General features: G+C 45.4%; 1 protein-coding gene across 1 annotated transcript; it reads right to left on the bottom strand.

Annotated features, from left to right (window-relative positions):
* Positions 1–2,172: 2,172 nt before the first annotated feature.
* On the bottom strand, positions 2,173–16,707 carry LOC122526978 (homeobox protein OTX2-like). Its single transcript, XM_043650714.1, has 3 exons — positions 16,261–16,707; positions 7,269–7,423; positions 2,173–3,045 (listed from the first exon to the last, which is right to left on the bottom strand). The coding sequence occupies exons 1-3, from the start codon at positions 16,484–16,486 to the stop codon at positions 2,353–2,355; spliced, it is 1,074 nt and encodes a 357-aa protein (XP_043506649.1). The 5' UTR covers positions 16,487–16,707; the 3' UTR covers positions 2,173–2,352.
* Positions 16,708–18,066: the final 1,359 nt, after the last annotated feature.

The following is an 18,066-nucleotide window of genomic DNA, read 5'->3' as shown; positions in this document are numbered from 1 at the left end:
TTTTTTGTTCGTTCTCTCTAACCCACGATAATATACATATCTTGTTGCAGCCGTGAGAACACAGCGTTGTCTGGCATACTGGATCGCAAAATCGAGACCGGGACCGATGACACAGCGAGAGAGAGAGAGGATCTCGTGTCGTTTCTAGATATTTCTTTTTGTACAAGAGGTCTGCCTCGTTGGCGTGAAACGAGTACATAGAGCGAGGGAGGATACGCATGATACACGTGCGATACGAAGCCGCGTTCCAGAAAACAGTTGATACAGCGTCGATCGCTCCATCAAATCCTCGGTCACGATGCCAGGTGATACCGTAGTCGAAATAATCATCAATATCAATCAATCATCGATACCTCGTTCCGATGCTGAATTTCATCGCGTTTAGAACGAACGAACGCGATCGTCATTCGTCAGAGATCGGTATCGCGAGGGACGTTGCGATCTTCGCGACTCGCGCGAGCGACAGGCGAATAACGGCGAGCGTCTAAAGGTGACGTACAAAATTTGAGCGTGTCTCATTTCACGGTACGTTTCTTCGCTGCCACGAGACAAGTTTTTTTCAATCATCGTTAGTCATTCAAGATCGAGGGGGGAGGTAAATAAGAAAAAACTTGTATCTCGAAACATCCTTGTCGCTCGAGAGACACAATGTTTTCTTATTTGCAGTTGGTCCACCTCCCCCTCCACCCTCTGAGAGAGAATCTTGTTTCTGGATGATATACTCGAGACATTTTCGGGAAATGCAAAGATCGATCCGTTGCGTTGTGCAACAACCAACAACGTTACGATCGATTCGTAAGACGTGATGATTTTGTCCTAATATGTTGATTGTTAATTGAACTCGACGACAAAAAGCATCCGATCATTGAAACATGGTTGATTTCGATAACGGTCGGTGGTGTCGACGTATATACGATCGCGTATCGTTCTTTCTTCGTTCGCGGCGATCGAGAAAATGTCGACGTTCCACTCGTGGTGGTCTTCCGCGATATTGTGACGTTATCCTTTCTCTTGAAACAGCAGCTCGTCGACGAACAAGCGAAACCGATTCGTTCAGACGAAGGTGTGCTTCATTTTCTCCGTGATCGTAGAGTGTACTTTAGATGTGAGGGAAGTATCACAGTTTTGATGACCAGGTTGATAAAATACTTAATTACTTCTTCTCAGTATTTGAATAGCGATATACGATTCTGTTCGATTGAATCGATCAAAAGTCGATGTTAATCGGAAAATGTTACCTTACGGTTACGGGAAAGAAATCTGACCAAGCCGGTTTCGCTCGTCGTTGACGAGATACTCGTCTTCGACGATTGAAAGACCTAAGAGCTGGATTATGCCGACGGGGCTCTAACAGCCTGAATTCCACAATTTCGCGATGCAGAATCACGATACGGGCGCGAGAGTGCTTCATCGCTGATACCTTCCCTTTTTCTCGAAGGATCAAGCCATTCTTGCGTGTTACGTCTGATACGAATCGGTCAGAAGATAAAATAAGAATTATAATATTTTAAGAAACAAAAAGAAAGACTTTATCGACCTTTTTGTACTGAGAAAGAATATAAAAAAAAAAGAGAAGAGTAAAATAATGTAAAAGTCGGGTACAACGTTTATATCTTGACAAGAAATTTTAACACTACGATTGTACTCATCGCGACATACTGAATTTGATGTCGACGAATTCCGTACAAAGACAAAATTTTCGATTTATCTGAAGTCCAGACCACTTATATATTTAGCTGTTTCGATGAATCCGTGTCGAGTCACTTTAAAATTGCAACGAAGAGGAAAAAAATGAAAATACGAAGAAATGAGGTCTGTAAAAATCAAGAAATATGCTGTTTATTATCGCGCGAGAAGCGCGATCTAAAATCTAAAGTTTTCCGCAAAAAGAAAAAAAACAAAAATTTACAACGACGTTACCAAATATACATTCGAAATATACATATATAATATTACGAAGATATAAGTCTGCAACGATATTACAAAACATACATTGTTATTAACTACGATGTGTTCTATATCTAAGCTTTGCAATTTCGCCGAGTTGACGATTCCTACCTACGAAACACGCAAAATGAGGCGGTCCCTCGCGAACGAACAATCGTTCCGACGTTTCAGAAACAGGAGGGGGAAAAAAAGTCAAAAAGAAGTAGAAAAAAAAACTATTCGTCGTCATCATCGTCATCGTCATCATTATCCACGCGTCTATCAGTTATCGTCTGAATCGATGTTACCGTTCATTTCGGAACAGTTTGTTGTAGAATTGAGGCGCCAGTTGTACGTAGGGAACGATCCAGCGGCGACGGTGCCATCTTGGCCGCGATGAAAGATCCCGGACGATCTGCTGGACCGCTATACCATCGTCTGATACTTTTGATCAGGCAGTATGTAACCGTCGGTGTCCGACGGCGACGTTGCCATGTCGTTGCTGCTGGTCGGGTTCAAATGGTGGCTGGTCAAGTGCGACATCGACGACGTTAACGTCATATTGTGGTGATACTGCGGATGGTGATAGTTCCCCTGGGGGCTGTGATGCATATGCGAGATCTGGGTTTGATAGTAGTCGCCGCTTGTGTACGGGTTCTGATACGCGTTGTAACTCTGCCCGGCGTAACATTGGCTCGGGTTCACCGAGCCCGGCGACGCTGAACTCCATGTGAAGCCGTATTCGCCGTGATGGATCTGGTTCATCGCTGGCGGGTACGACGAAGGTGGCAGTTGGCTCGAGCCCGGTGTTAACGGCGGCGACGGAGTGGTCATGGCGCTGTTCGCGCCGCTTCCGCCGGTCGGCGTCACGCCGAGACGCGGGTACGTCGAGCTCGTGGACAACAGAGGCGAGTTTGGACCCGGTGCTTCCTTGCCGCGCGGTGGCGAGACAGGCGACGAGCGTCTGCTGGGTGCCGTCGACGAACTCGTCGACATCTTGGTGCCATTGTTCCCGTTATTTTGGCTCTGAGTGGACCGCGGTGATCCCTTCGAGGGCGAGGTTTGCTGCTGCTGTTGCAGTTGCTGTCGGCATTTAGCTCGACGATTCTTGAACCATACCTGCACAAAAAACATCGACCTTGCACAAAATAGCCTGGGATAATATCATTTACCTATTGCTGTGAATTTGAAAACCACTTGTAACTTTCAACTCGTGACTTTTTTCAGCAAAATTTAATCGCAATTTTTATTAGCTACCAAAGTACTGCATGCATACGTACATGTTAGCGATTAATCTATTCGTATATGTAATGTTTACACATTGGTAATTAATGCATTCAGTTACAAAAAAAAAAATGTAAGCGATTGAGAGAATTCGGATTTCCAAAAATATATCATCGAGTTCAAACTTGGAAAGGTACGCAGAAAGATGCTGCAGTGAAAGGAACTGTGTAATTGATTATTGCAAACGTGGGATGTTGAAAATTGCAAACAGTCTTGAGTCGACGCGCTGTAATTTCTATTCTATTCTAACTTTAGAAAAAAAAAGAAAAAGAGAAAAGATTTCGACGAACGAACGAATATCTTTTGAGGAGGGTAGCGGGAGCAAATGCAGGCAAAATTGTGCTCGAGTCTTTCGCGGGAAGTCTCCGAAGGTTTGGCAGAAACCATCGCCCGGGGGATCATTGAGAAGAAAAGGTATCTCGTCACGAGGGATGGAACCGTACAAATGGGGAGTTAATCGGTGCAATGGGAAAGTAATCGCGGGCGGACGGCCGTAACATTTCATTAAATCGCAACAATAACAACGAGCCAGAGGAGGGGTAGTAGTTCGGGGGCTTTCATACGCTTTCGTACGTGTTCGAATTTTCACGTGTATATGCTCACGCCTTACGTGTGTGTACGTGTAATCGTGTGTCTCTCGGGATTCGCGTTGCCGGCGTCTATCGGCACGCATGCGCAAATCAAACCCTCTGGAATATGTGTGCGTACACACCACGATTGTGCTTTCATCGTTGTTGAACCATGAGAATGGAAAAAAATTCGCGAAAAACACGCGCACGCATGCACACGATATGAAAATGCTTTAAATGCCTCGTCTCGTTTGTCAACTTAATTTGCTGTCAAATAAACAATAATGATATAATGAAAAGAGAAATAGTTCATCATTAATGAACCCTACTCTCACCTAGTTTTATTTAACATTATGATCATTTGCTTTGACGACAATTGCGCGCGTTTTTTCAAAAAGGTGGCAGGGTTGAACGTATAATTAAAAGGCAGTGCTTGCCGAGAGACTTGACGATGAATGTTACTTGCAAGTTTGGCAATCATAATCCTACTGTCACCGAAAACATCGAGGATATATGATATAGGTTGTAGGAAAATAGATGTCACGGAGCTTCACGTGCTACGCCACAAAGAGAAAAATCTGTCAAACTCGGGCACAAGTCGGGGAAAATGGTTGCGCGAGTTTCGTGGAAAAGAGGGGCCTTCCTTCCTTGTCCTTGCTTCACGGGGGCTAGAGACAACCGTCCGTCCCGAGCACGAACAAAAAGCATCCCCCGATAGGCCGCAAGTTCGCGCACACAGACCCCCGTTCACTCCCCCTCACGCACCCTCCGTAATCCAGGCACACAATGTGGCCAGGGGTGCGATCCTATGAATCTATGCCCGTGCCTTTAAAAGCAAGACCCGCCGTCATTGTTGTTATTATCGGCGGCATTGTAACAGTTGTTGCAAAGAACGCGACTCGGCGAAGCGGACACGGGATTTCCAGTCGCCATGAATTTCGTGTTAGTTGGGTTGAGTTGACGGACGGAGGGAAGGAAGGACGAGGGAAGCTCGGTCTCGCCGGCAGAGACGGAGGTAGGGTTGAAAAGTTAAATCTAACGAGGCGCAAGAGAATCGGAAATTCGACGGAACGAGAAGACGCCGCTGTTGATAGACGAGAGATTGTTTTCTATGTGTCATGTCGAATCCTCCGTTTCGCAAATATAGGAGGTTCTTGGCAAATGTAGGAGGGGGGTTGCGGTAGATCCGAGAAGCGTGAACCGTGAATATTGCGTGTCAACCGTAAGGGAAAATGATCCCCGAGAGGAAGTTGGAAGAGATACGAAGGCGATGGGGAAGAAGAACGAGAGAGAAAATCGCCCATTACCGCGCGATGTTTGCACAACGACACCCCCCGTTAGGAACAACACACAACCGGAGGAGCTAGCAGCTACCCCAAAAACCAACCGAGCAGGCCGCGTGGTGCCATCCGGAAGCCCTCCGGGGGCAACCACAGCCAGTTCTGCTCTGTGTATCGACGGCCTAGGTGTAAATTGCACCACCATCTGGTTAGCATCCAACGCGGAGAACCAACCCCGTTGGCGCGCGAGTTGCAGCAGCTGCGTTGACGTTTCGTTATGACAAATATATTTTCTTATTTGCGCTATTAATACGACATCGCGTCGCCAGAAGCAGTTCAAAGCCAGGATCACCGCGTCGAAACGCATCGATGACGATATCGCCGCGTCGCGATAATTTTCGATGCACAACTCGTTTCAAAATCCGGACGTACTCAGTTTTTCATCTTTTGCTCTTTTTTTTTTTTGGTCCGTTTACGATTCCACGTCGAGCAGAATTTAATACGTATAAATTTGTAAGGCAAACCTGTCGACCGGATAGAAGTTTATCGTTTCTCCCGTTCATCCCCGTTGGATGCTACCCGTCTCCGGAGAGCCGGGGCGTCGAGGCGTCTCTCGTCTCTTTTTTTCGAGCGAGGAAATAACGTTCTGACGCGTTTCTCGATCGTAAATGATGGACGAACGACCTGGCGCATTCAAACGTGGCAAACATCGCGCGCAGCTGTGTCGTTCTCTCGCAGAGACGAACGTATAGAAACTCGCGAACGAGATAGAACGAAGGGCTATAATCCAGGAACAAATCAACTATATGTTGTATTCCATACATCGTACCTCTGTGTTCCTCTACCTATATACACACCTCTCTCTCTCTCTCTCGATCTCTCCTCTCTTCTTCTCCCACGGAAACTTTTAGATCCCTCGACCTCTCTCCCCCCCTATCCATCTCTCCCTTCCTCCCCCTCTCTTGGATATTATTCGTTCACGTGGGTACGCCTCTACAATGTACATCGTGCACACGTGTGTTACACCCTTTTGCAGTTGCGCCTTCATTCACCGGGGGCTTAACTTCGCGTGGAAACTCCGCTGGACGGAATTTCCTTGCTTTGTCCTATATCTCGCGATGACGGCCGCTGCGTATCGCCGTGTATCGAGATTACTTTACGTATCGCTTCGCCGACTTCAAGCTATTTGCTTGTCGCGTGTCCGACGATACTTTTATTAGCGGACCGCGGATTTTCACGCATTTACGGGAAGCTTCAAGAAAGATACAAGAATAGATAAATGGAATGTGCGTAACAGACGTGTGGAGATGTATGAAATTTTCATCTTGCTTAGGACTAGCTAGATCACTTTTTCTACCCGTCGTCAAAGTTCTCGTTGCATCTACTTCGGCAGAGTTAATTTTTAGGTGAGATGAATTTAATAATGATGGCGATGATATAAGTATCATTTAACAATTTTGCACAGTACGATACGTTCGTCAGTTTCACACAAATCGAAAAACGCAGGGAAAGCCCGCGGTTATCGAAAATTCACCTTGTGGAATTGTTTTCTTGAGATGAGTGATCTCTGAATATTGAATGTCGAACCCTGCGAATCCCTGTAGCAAAGTTGAGCGACAAAATTTCACGTAAAATTTCACATTTCTTATTTTACGCTATCATAAAATGTTCAAGTGATCCAGAATTGATTATTTCGTGGAATTGCATTGACAAAAATTCGCGGTCCATCGACTAGGGAATATTCGCGGTGGCGACGGACGCAAAAGCATCGCGATCGCGGCAAAGGGGGACTCGCGAGCTCTATATTCCAGTCACGATCGTGACTTCGAGGCATCCCGCTATGAAATAAAGATGTTACGCGGACCGCAATAAAAGCGTCAACGAGCTCGTCGGCACATCTATCAATGTACAGCGACGACCGGAACAATGGCGAAACCGGAGGGACGTAGGGCGCGACAACGCGTTGTGTAAATACCTTAAATCTCAGCCACGGTTGCCGAAGCACGAAACACTCCCTCGTGCCTCCTCTCTCGTTCCCTTCGACTATCGTTGATATCGTCTCGCGGAGACTCTACGCTTGTTTCTCTGTCGATGGATAAACCACGATTCGAGTTCCTTCTGACTCCGCGAGATCGATTTCGGTCGCTCGTAACGTGACGTAGAACGTTCGAAAGAGGAAAACAACCAATTTCATCGAGTTTTATTTTACCTGTACTCGTGATTCAGGCAGATTGATCTTCAGCGCCACCTCCTCCCGCATAAAGATATCGGGATATCTCGTTTTAGTGAAAAGTCCTTCGAGCACGTCCAACTGCGCTCGGGTGAACGTGGTCCGTTCACGGCGTTGTTTTCGTTGATTCATCCCTGAAACAGAGGGGAACGAGGGGTGGGGTTAATAACTCGCAGCGATGTTCAAATATATTCGACACGACCTCGAGAGAAGTCGATCGTCTCGCGGGGAAAAATGATAAAGAAAAGGAGTAGCTCGGAGGGACGAGGACGAGTCGCGAGGCTGTTCAACCTCAGTGAGAAGGGTAAGGCATCAGTACCGCAGAACCGGAGGACAGAAAACGGGGGTGGCGCAGAGGGGTGTAAGCGTTGCGAGGTCGCGATAGCGTAATTTTGAACAGTTCCCCCCCGCTACGACTCACCCTCCTCTGCCTTCCTCGTGCCATCGAGCCTCGCTTGGCTCGTTCCGGGACCCACGTAATCCGCTTATGAGGGGGGTCACGAGGGGCGACGAGGGGGGAAGGACGGGAGAACGAGGGGGGTAGGGGAGGGGGGACAAGTCAGGACGACGGGACGGGGAATGGGGAGCCGAGGAGGAGGCCGGTGGGGTACACTCCGGAATACACGACCATCCAGAGGACCAAAGTCGCGGTTCGTTCCCAGCTGCCTCTGAAAACGATGGTATCCAACACGCCAACGTACAACGTTCCGACCAATAAAAAGAAGAGGCTGGAAACTGCGCTTCGCTCAGTGTCTCTCGATTGGAAGTTGGATCGTAAAGTCGTGGAAGGAATGGTAGACACCATGGTTCGTTCTCCTCCGGAGGATCCGCTCTCGCGTTGCTCGTAAACTGACGATCGTTGTAAAGTCAACCGTCTAACAGAGTTCTAACAACGACCAACATAAAGTCGCGACACGTCGCGGATATATATATATGCTGTGCATGAAATGAAACAGCGCGAGAGACTGTCAAACGTAGGTTTGGCACGCGAGAGAGAAGAGAGTTGAAAGCAACGGCTCTCGGCGGGAGCAAGCTGAAAGAGTGGCTTACGACAAGGAAGAGAAAGCAACCAAGTGAGGAAGGCATTGTTCGGGTCGCGTATACTTTCCTCTTTGAATCAGTCTTTGAAGCCACGCGAGATTAAAGGTACGATAATTACGTAACTGTGACGGACAGAGGATCGAATAAAATATCGAGGAAACAGAAGCGCAATGGGCAACTGCACGCTGAGAGAGAAGAAGGAGTGGCCCGTGAGATCGGAGCGGAGCAACAGTCGTCGTGATCTCTCCACGCTGACCGTGGAACTTTGGTTCGTTCGAGCGATATACGCAGCAACGGCGACGAAGCAAAGGACGATGACGATGACGCGAACGATGATGCACACGCGTGATCGTTGGCTAACGAACTGGTCGAGTGGGCTATCAGCGTAGTAGCCAGGTAGATCGTCGAGAGAGATTGCGCCCGGGCACAATGTAAAATTCCATACCGGTTGGCTACCGTCGCGACCAATGGCCACGACACGCCCGCGAGAGATCGTTGGATCTATGATCCGTATCTTGGCGGTTCGGTTGGCCGTGGCGCGACCAAGCACGGTGCAACGCACCGGATCGGAGAGCAACGGAGAGGCTGGATGGTCCCCGGAGGGACCGAGGCAGGCTCCTGGGGAAAGAGAGGAGAGAACGAGAGGATCCGGCGAGAGGATGCTTGATTGTCGAGTGGGCGTTAGAGCTACCGTTAACGACGGCCTTTGCCGGGCTATACATCGGCCCCTGTGAAAGCCAGGCCCTTATCCAGCAACGAGACAATGGAATTCCGATTATGGTCTTCCGCCTGCTTCCACGCGGCGTCGAGTGGGCGCGAGGAAAAGCCCTTCGTTTGCTTGAATTCTGTACGCGAGAGCAGAATCGATCGGTGGCGCCATACCGCCAACTCCGTTGACTTTGCGCCGTCACGAAAGCTTTTCACCAAACGTTTTTCACGCAAACGCGCGAGATTTCGCGACCGACGGAGGAAGAAGGAGAAGATCAGACGCGGGATGATAGACTCGTATGTACGCGTACAAGGCGAAAAGCGGCTAGCCAGGCGGGACCCTAACCGAACGGCAAACACCCGCTGCGCCCTGAAGTATGATTCGATTTATTATCGTCAGCGCGAGAGACGAAAACCCGGGGTTGATATAAGGGTTGCGCTTTGGCTCATTGGCCCACAACGAGATCAGACGCGACCCTAATAGCAAATTCGTTTTCTGTTTATTGGATTCTTCTCTTCCCTCGGAGCGCCGGGTCTGCTCCTCGAGTGGAACGGAATCCACGTGGAAGTCAATGGATCGGTAACGAAATTTCACAGTGATTTCCCTCGCGCTCCCCACCCCACTTTCGAGACACACGCCAACGTCATCGAGATAACGAAAAATCCCTTTGTCGATCGATCTGCGACAAAGCCACGCCGCTGAAACAAACTGCGCGATCGTTGTGCCTATGGAGTTCGTGAAAGAGACTAATTAACGTCTCTATCCGTCTAATGAGAGATTACACAGAGTAACGAAAGGGACGTGAGAATTGAATTAATTATCCTGCCCGTTCCCGCGACACGGCGCGGCTATAGATCAATCTCGCGAATCGACCGTATGAATTACACGACCGGCGCGCGTTTGTCCGCGATACCATCTAAAACTACCGCCCGCGATGAAATATGGCGCGTCTAGGGGAACGCGGCGCTATTAAACCTTGGCGTGTAGAATTTTCCCCCGGGTGTTTGTCGCTGAATCGCGTAATGCGCGTAATGTGTGCCGCGTGATTGGATAAATAAATAACCGAGATAAGACGAGAACAACGCTTCCACTTCTGCGTGCTCGTCGAACGCGGATTAACGAGGAAAAGGAAACGCGAATTAATATCAATTACATCGTTCGATACCGGGAATCGAACGATAGGATCTACTCGTAATTATTCGATGAACTGAATGGGTACCGCGAGTCTGCCCATTCATCAGAAGCGGTTAAGATTGCGAGAGAGAGAGAGAGAGAGAGAGAGAGAGAGGAGAGATTGAGTCGTAAATTACGCGTTTCGCGCGAGCATCGAGAAACCGGAAGAGAATCGAAGAAGCTGACCGAGTCGCTGGCCGCGCGAACGTGCGTCCCACGAGCCAAGAGATTGCTTCGTTATTCATAGAATACAAGATGCGACGGCTGCGAATATTCCAAGTCGACGAACGACAAACAAAAAGAAAGAGAGAGAGAGAGAGAGAGAGGGACCGACCGAGTATCGAAGGAAGCGCGAATACGGCCGAGAAGGGAATCGAAAATTAATTAAAAGCTAAAATGCGAACAGGACGCTAGACGATGGAGAACGTGGGCGTGGGGGGCGCGGGAGGGGGCGACGATGGATTATTCAGGGGACCGTGGGATGATAGCACGTGCCACTGCCGATGAGAGACGGAATTCTAAAAGGCCATCAGTTACGAAAACATTTGGCCGACTTTGCATTTACAGTATGACCTCCGTGAAATCGCTGCGTAAAGCAGATAACCGCGTCGGAGGAGAGAAGGGGGGGAGGAGCCGGTTTAGGCCCGATGTCGGCGACTTTCGTCGTTTCGCGAGGTATCGAGACAGGTTTGTATTTTTCATTTTTCAAATATGGGTGACCGTACACAAGTGTATCCAATAATATTAATAGAGAAACCGCGAAGAACGTTCAGAGACCGGAAAAGAAAGAAGAGGAAGTCATCGAGAACCAGGCCATCTGGACTCGGGAAGACCACACAAACTTTCGATGGAGCGAACGCGAGGAAACGCGTGTGGCCTTCGGGCCTAGTCGCTGTTACCTGGTAATCTAGCAGAGAGGAGTATAAGTAAGTAACGAAATACCAACACACATCCGGGACAAGCGAATAATCGGATAAGCTTCGTGTTACCGTCTTCCAGCCGATGCCGTCTCTCATTCGCTTCCTCTTCTGTTGTTCTATCTGCTTATTGTCAGTGCAACCTACCTACCGAGTCGAGAACCATACGAAAACGAAAACAGCCAGAATTGAGAGTTCCGAAAAATTAGAATTCCGAACTCTGCAATGACTCGAGAACGTTCGTTTGCGCTCGTTACAGGCTCTGGAAAAATTGAGTCGACCGCAGAGGCCAGAGTAGAGGGCGAAGTATCGATATCTATCTATCTAGTTGTACGTGATATTTCACTCAAACTCGAGTGTTTATCCTGCAATTAGGGCCTGGATCCGTATTTAGATCCCTCTGTCGAGGACGACACCGTCCGCCTACTCAATTTACCCGTGACACGCGTCAAACGACGCGAGTCGTTTGTACTCGATGGAAGGTTCCTCTCCGATGCTTTCCGCGCGTGCTTGTTTAGCTCGATATTTTGTGGCCACTTCGTAACGATAGGTGCACGTGCTCCCGCCACGTGCCACCCTTAACCTGACGCCTAATTGAGTGATTGAAATTCTATCGAACTGGCAGCAGTCTCTTCCAAACGAAAGATTACACTATTACCCTCCCGTCAATTTCTTAAAACTAATTCGACCGACGAGTCTAACGACGGTACTCTTTTCAACTCTCGTTTTCTGGTATCGAATAGACAGCATCAACCATTATCCTCCTATCAATTTTTAAAGGCGATGAGATTAATTAATTTGCAGTTTTAGTAAACCAACGAAGAAGCAACATAAACTAAAAGGTGCTGTTCCAAATTTAGTAGTTAACTCTAAATTGAAGCTAACTTCTTTCTGGAAACTCTTCGCTTTCCTAATCCTAGAGGACAGAAGCGCATTCTTGCCTTTTTTTTCATGCAACAAAATAAAACAAAGTAAAACTAGATTGATTCTAAGGTATCGAGACAGTGTGCTTCTTATCCATCTTAAACCACTTTACCGATGGTATGCTTTGCCTCCTGGTGTCCGTTCGATCGTATCTCGATATGGAATAAAAATCAGAGGATGTCTGTTTATGCGTGCCGATTCCACCGAAAGGCGGAGGAAGTTAAGTGGACGGGCAATTTCTCTGCGACAACAAATAGTAGTCGTCGAATGAGAAAAGGGAGAGGCATGTGACGCGATTCCCACGTACCCGGTGGGCTCCTGCAGCGTCCCTGAACATCGGCGGGAGAAAACCTCGGCGCGTTAACGACAACGTTTTCGATACCCCTCCCTTTTTGGCACCCTTCATTCCGCCGGGAGCTACTGCTTTTCTATTCGTCCCGCCCTGACCCCAAGACTGATTGCATAATAAAATAAATACTGTCGTACATTCTTCGAGCGGGCGCGCACGAAACACAAAACGCGGACACGGGCTATCTCTTTGCGCGCACGCGACGAATACATCTCGCGTTTCACGGCGTGACCACCGCGTCACGTTTAACCTTAACATTTTGTCCAGATTTACTGGCGCTAGTTCGCGTAGCTCAAGGCTGCCGACGACCAAAAATTCATTTCCATTTTAATTTTTCATTTCTCGTGGAAAGAACGCGCGCCAACAGCCCGTACATTATGCATTCGGCGAATGAAAAGAACTCGAAGGCTGGCAGAGAGGCAGAGACCGCTGATTTACGTTTGCAGACGGTCCGTGAAATTTTTGGGAAATATTTGATGGCGTGATTGATGGAATTTAGTCGAAAGTCAGACACACGCAAAGCGATGAATTCGACGAACGCGATTGTAAAGAAGAGGGTGGTATTATGGCCCTCTCCTGGTAATTTCGCCCTTTTTCACGTTTATGATAAAAATAATTTTTGAAGCAAATGGTGTCGTACAGACAGAGAAAGGTAGTTTCAAAGTTTGTCAAAATTCAAGCGTCTCTGAACGCAATAAAAAATGTTTTCCATGCACAGATCCATCGTGACTGCTTTGTTGAAGTTTCAATGTTGGAGTTAAATGACAAAAATTTAAAGAAATCCTAACATTTCACTGTTTAATCCTAATCTTCAAAGTTCGATAAAAAAAAAAGGCATACAGCAAATTTCAAGGGATCGTTGTAAACTTCGAGACCATGGTGAATTTAGTCGTGAAAAAAATTCAGAGCCGTCAAAGTAGAGAGAGTACCAAAGCATTAGCCAAACCAAAGTAGAAAGTATGCTCTAAAACATAAAATAATATTTTTTTTACGAGGTTATAACAGTTTGAAGTACCAACAACTTTTCATCGTTGTTAGTTTGATTCGTTAAATTCAGCTAAATCATTCTTTTCTATTTCTATCTCTTGACACGTGTGATCTTATTAAAATTTAGAGTACAGATTATATTTTGGGAAGAAACCCAAGAGGGTCATGTTACTACCCACTTTCTCCAACATTTATTAACAAACGATAAAAACTGAGTGTCTGTTTTTTGGCGCGGGGTTTGATTCGTTACGCGATAAATTCAGCTAAATCATTCTTTTCTATTTCTATCTCTTGACGTGTGTGATCTTATTAAAATTTAGAGTACAGATTATATTTTGGGAAGAAATCCAAGAGGGCCATGTTACTACCCACCTTTCTCCAACATTTATTAACAAACAATAAAAACTAAGTGTGTCTGTTTTTTGGCGCGGGGTTACCGATTCGTTCGTTTCTCGCAGCCGCGAGCCTTGTTTCTATCCTGGACTCTTTCGATTGCCTCTTTCGCACGAACGCGTACGTATATAGACAGAGGGACACTCCGGGTTCGTTCCTCTCTCGTTCCACGGCTTTTCGTGTAGCGGATACGCCTACAACGGATAGGCGGCTGGACGCGGGTACGTAGAGACCTAACGGACAGATCCGTGTTTCCATGGAAACCCACCTATCTGCGTTGGTTGGACCTATACTGCCTGCTGCCACCCTGATAAGCGGCTTACTCTCATGGTTCTCTCTACTCTTCTTCGCTGGGGCATTCCAGCCCCTTCCTCCTACCCTCTTGCCGCGACTCGAATCTCTCTCTCTCTCTCTTTCTCTCTGTCTCTCTCTACATCTCCCGCACTCTCTTTCTCGTTCCCTTTCGCAACTCCGTACCTCTTTCAAACCACCGTGAAAAAGACGGAGACGCAAAGAGAGAAGTACGCCAAACTCGACTCGCGTATTCTTCGATGCGCGTGCAACACGCGTGCAAGCGCGGAAGAACGAAGAAGGAAGAATGCCCGATCATGGCTGTGATCGAGCCCCGTGCTCCGCTTTCGAGAGTTTCGCTCCGATGCAAACGGAAATTAGCACGAATCACTTTCATCCGAAGAGATTGAAACATAGAGAGCAAGTTTTTTGGTCCCTCGAGTTTGAAATTGAATTTTGCATATTTTTGGCATAGCTCGTGATGATGAGACATCAGTCAGGACAAATTCTAAAGTTTGGCTGATAATTAATTTCTGAAATATGAGGGATCAGAGATACGTTATTAATGTTCCAGTACGTAACAAAATTGAGCAAATTTCATTTAAGATAAAAATAAAAGACAGTTCGAAGTAACGAGATATAATTTATTATCTTTATTTGAAAAATAACTTGGAAAAAGTAACTTTATCTCGACTCATTGAAATGAAATGATAATAAATAATCCTAGCACAGGATGAAATTTGCATAATAGAACTAGAACTTACTTGAGAGATTAAATGTCGAGTCAAGTAGAATGATGTTATTTATATAATCATTTCTCAAATATTTTATTCATATCTAAACTTAGTATGTAGTTTTCGTTGGTCAAATAATTTAAAAAATTATTCTTAGAGATTTTGATTATTAATGACGAATGTGAAATTGTATTTAAAATATTCCATTCGATATGGTATCAATACAAATATTAGATTGCGATTATGAATTTTGCGATTATGAAATCCAAGCTTTTAAGAATAATTTCTTAAATTAACTGACCAATGGGCTGCTTTGACTCCTTTCATGTCAAAAATTAATTGTCAATGTAACTTGAAAATTTTTTGTGACTGATGTCTCATCATAAACTATCGTTTGATACTAAATCGAGAGACCAAAAGTGATTTTCTCGACCATTTTTTATCATTTCTATTGTATTCGACCAAACGTGAGTTTGGATAATTCACGAAGAACTTACTTGACTAAAAAAGGGTGTAATAAATATACGCGGAATTTTCGACGTCTTAAAGGGAAGAAATGCATTCGAGCGCCTGTCACAGAATGATACACGGTTGACTATAGTTAAGAAGCCCTGAGTTTACTTTGACTTCATATGGCTTCAGTCGATGCATCGATTTGCATGACAATCAATAACGGCTAGTATGGCGCGCCAAATACTTTTACTAGGAGATAACAGACCGCATGATTCACGAAACAGGAACCGTGTATCATCCATCGAACAATGAGATCGGGAGAGTAAAACTCCGGGTAAACGATACAAAATGTTTTCAGCTACCAAATCCTCCATCGAATACCTATTTAATCGTATCAATCCTTTGTCCGCAATCGAACGAATGCTCTTTTTAAGTCTTCTAAAAAAAAAAAAAAAAGAACATTACGATGGTAAAGTAATTCTAAAATTTATATTCGGAACTTGGAAGAAACTGAAAATTTTCGAACAATAAGGAAAGAGAAAAGCTTCTTCGTTTCGTACTTTTCTACGATGTAAGAGATAACAATCAAAATGTTAGCAATATATACTTCGTTCTCCAAAACAAAACTCAAAACAATTACGACGTGATCTTTGAAAAAGAAGGTAGGATAGAAGGAAGTTCTCTAGCGAACAACTAACGCCACCTCACGATTCTGTCTAAACACTTTCACCTGCTCGAAAACGTCAATACCCCTTATTTTCATTATCAGTCGTAACCATTCAAATAATCGCGCGATTCGCGTGCTCGATGGAGAAAAAGATAACAAGAATGGCGATTTAAATGCGAATGAGTATTATGGACAAAAAAATTTTTTAATAACAAAAAAAACTAAATAAATGAAAAATGTGTTTGCATAAGTTGAATATAGGGAAAATAATAAATTTCATATAACAGTGGTAAACCATCGATAATCAACGATAAAAGAGAGAAAACGACTTACCTTGAGGAAAAGCGGCCAGCCCATGCTCCAACGGATGTGGATGTGGATGACCATGCGTCGTAAGAGTGAAAGGCGAATGTAATCCTGGGTGAGGAGCTCCTGGGTGCGGATGTGAATGCGGGTGCGGATGAGTGCCGACCCCCATCGCTGGGTGACCATGGGCATGGTACTGAGGAGTTCCAGTCGGAGCGCAAGTAGCGCCCGCCGCCTTCAAGTACCCTGCCATGTAACCCGCGAGGCAAGCCAGCTCACCCGCCACCGCTACACCCTTGTCACGCTCCCTTATATCTTGATGCCCACCCTCCTCCGCCACCCACCAGCTGGTCTCCTCCCGATGACTGTTCTGGTTCAACTGGGAGGATGATTTCGTAGTCTCCAACACTTTCTTCGTCGGTTCTTCTGGCACCGACACAATGCCGTTTCTTCCGCAGTCGTAACCTTCGTACTCCACCTGCAACGACAACATCGTCATACTTAAACGTAACATTTCTATAAGAGACGTCGAAGTGCAAAAAAAGAAAAAGAAAAATAGGGAAAAATTTGCAATACAACGAAACGTATTGTAAAAGCGATTTCATTTAAATCTCTAAAAGTGTGCAAAGATGTAAAAAATTTCTGTGAGAAATTACATATGCTGTCACTTTAATCACGCTTCCTCTGTCCCCCTAAAATAAATATCTCGAGTAATTTTCCGCTGTAATACAATGCTTTTTCCCTTCTGATTTTTCAGGCATGAATGTGAGATACCGATGGTAACACTTTTCGTTAACGTGCTCCGTTAGAATAAGAAAATTGGCATTTTCGGAAAAACACTACACTGAAACTTTCCGTCGCAAATGCGAAGGGAAACAACTTGTTACGAAATTTGTTTTTTCAACACTAATCCTCATCCTCAGTTGAAAACTCATCCTTTGTTCAAAAATTCATCCTTTTTTCTTAATACAAAAATAAAAGTATCAGGATAGTATATCTCGGATCTTTTTATTAGAGTATAACTAGTTACTTATCGAAGGTTGGTTGCAGTTGGACATTCATTCATCCATGTCACAGTTTTGAGTTATCACTTTGCACATCACTAATTAAATTAATTGTAAATTATTTACACTGCCTATACAATAAACTGAACTCATCTAACACAGTTTTCGTTACCACGTTGTTAAACTATACTCAAAACTACTAGAAACAACTAAAAAAAAAAAAATACTAGAAGTACTAGCATTTCTAGGTAAGCAGAAAGGTCTGACTAAACTGCCAGCAACCCTCGTGGCAACACTAAATAGTTTCGGTCCTACCTCGGTCCCTTTCTAGAAACGGGGGTGGGGATTTCAGAGCGGACCTGGTAAAGAGTGGGGACACTTGTATGAATGGTTTCTTGTAGAGGCCCTTTTCCAAAGGAACACAGTAAACTTGCGAAATACCGAGTAACCAATCTCAGTTTCTAACCCAAACGTAACCCACTTATCAACCTTGATTTCTCGTATGCAAAACAGTCTACATTATTTCCTGTTTCTTGGGAAATCTCCACCTACCATACCCCATCAACCCTTATATTTGTTGAAATGTGATACTAATCACATCTGGTAATTGTAGTGACAAGTCGATATTTACCGATAGGACATATATTTATATGACATTTTTTCATTATTTTTAGGGATACAATCAGCTCCCGAAGTGGGTCCCACAAGTTACAAAACACCTTGTACATACGTGTCCTTAACGGTTTGAGTCTTACCGTGGCATTATCGTATAAGTGTGAATTTAATAAAATACCTTGTTAAATGAAGTCTCTACATTTATTTTAAATAT

This window comes from Frieseomelitta varia, unplaced genomic scaffold (genome assembly GCF_011392965.1).
Source record: "Frieseomelitta varia isolate USP_RPSP 00005682 unplaced genomic scaffold, Fvar_1.2 scaffold_206, whole genome shotgun sequence".
Classification (NCBI taxonomy): Eukaryota; Metazoa; Arthropoda; class Insecta; order Hymenoptera; family Apidae; genus Frieseomelitta; species Frieseomelitta varia.
The sequence above is the reverse complement of the archived record's forward strand: the minus strand, read 5'-3'. Positions and strand labels throughout refer to the sequence as shown.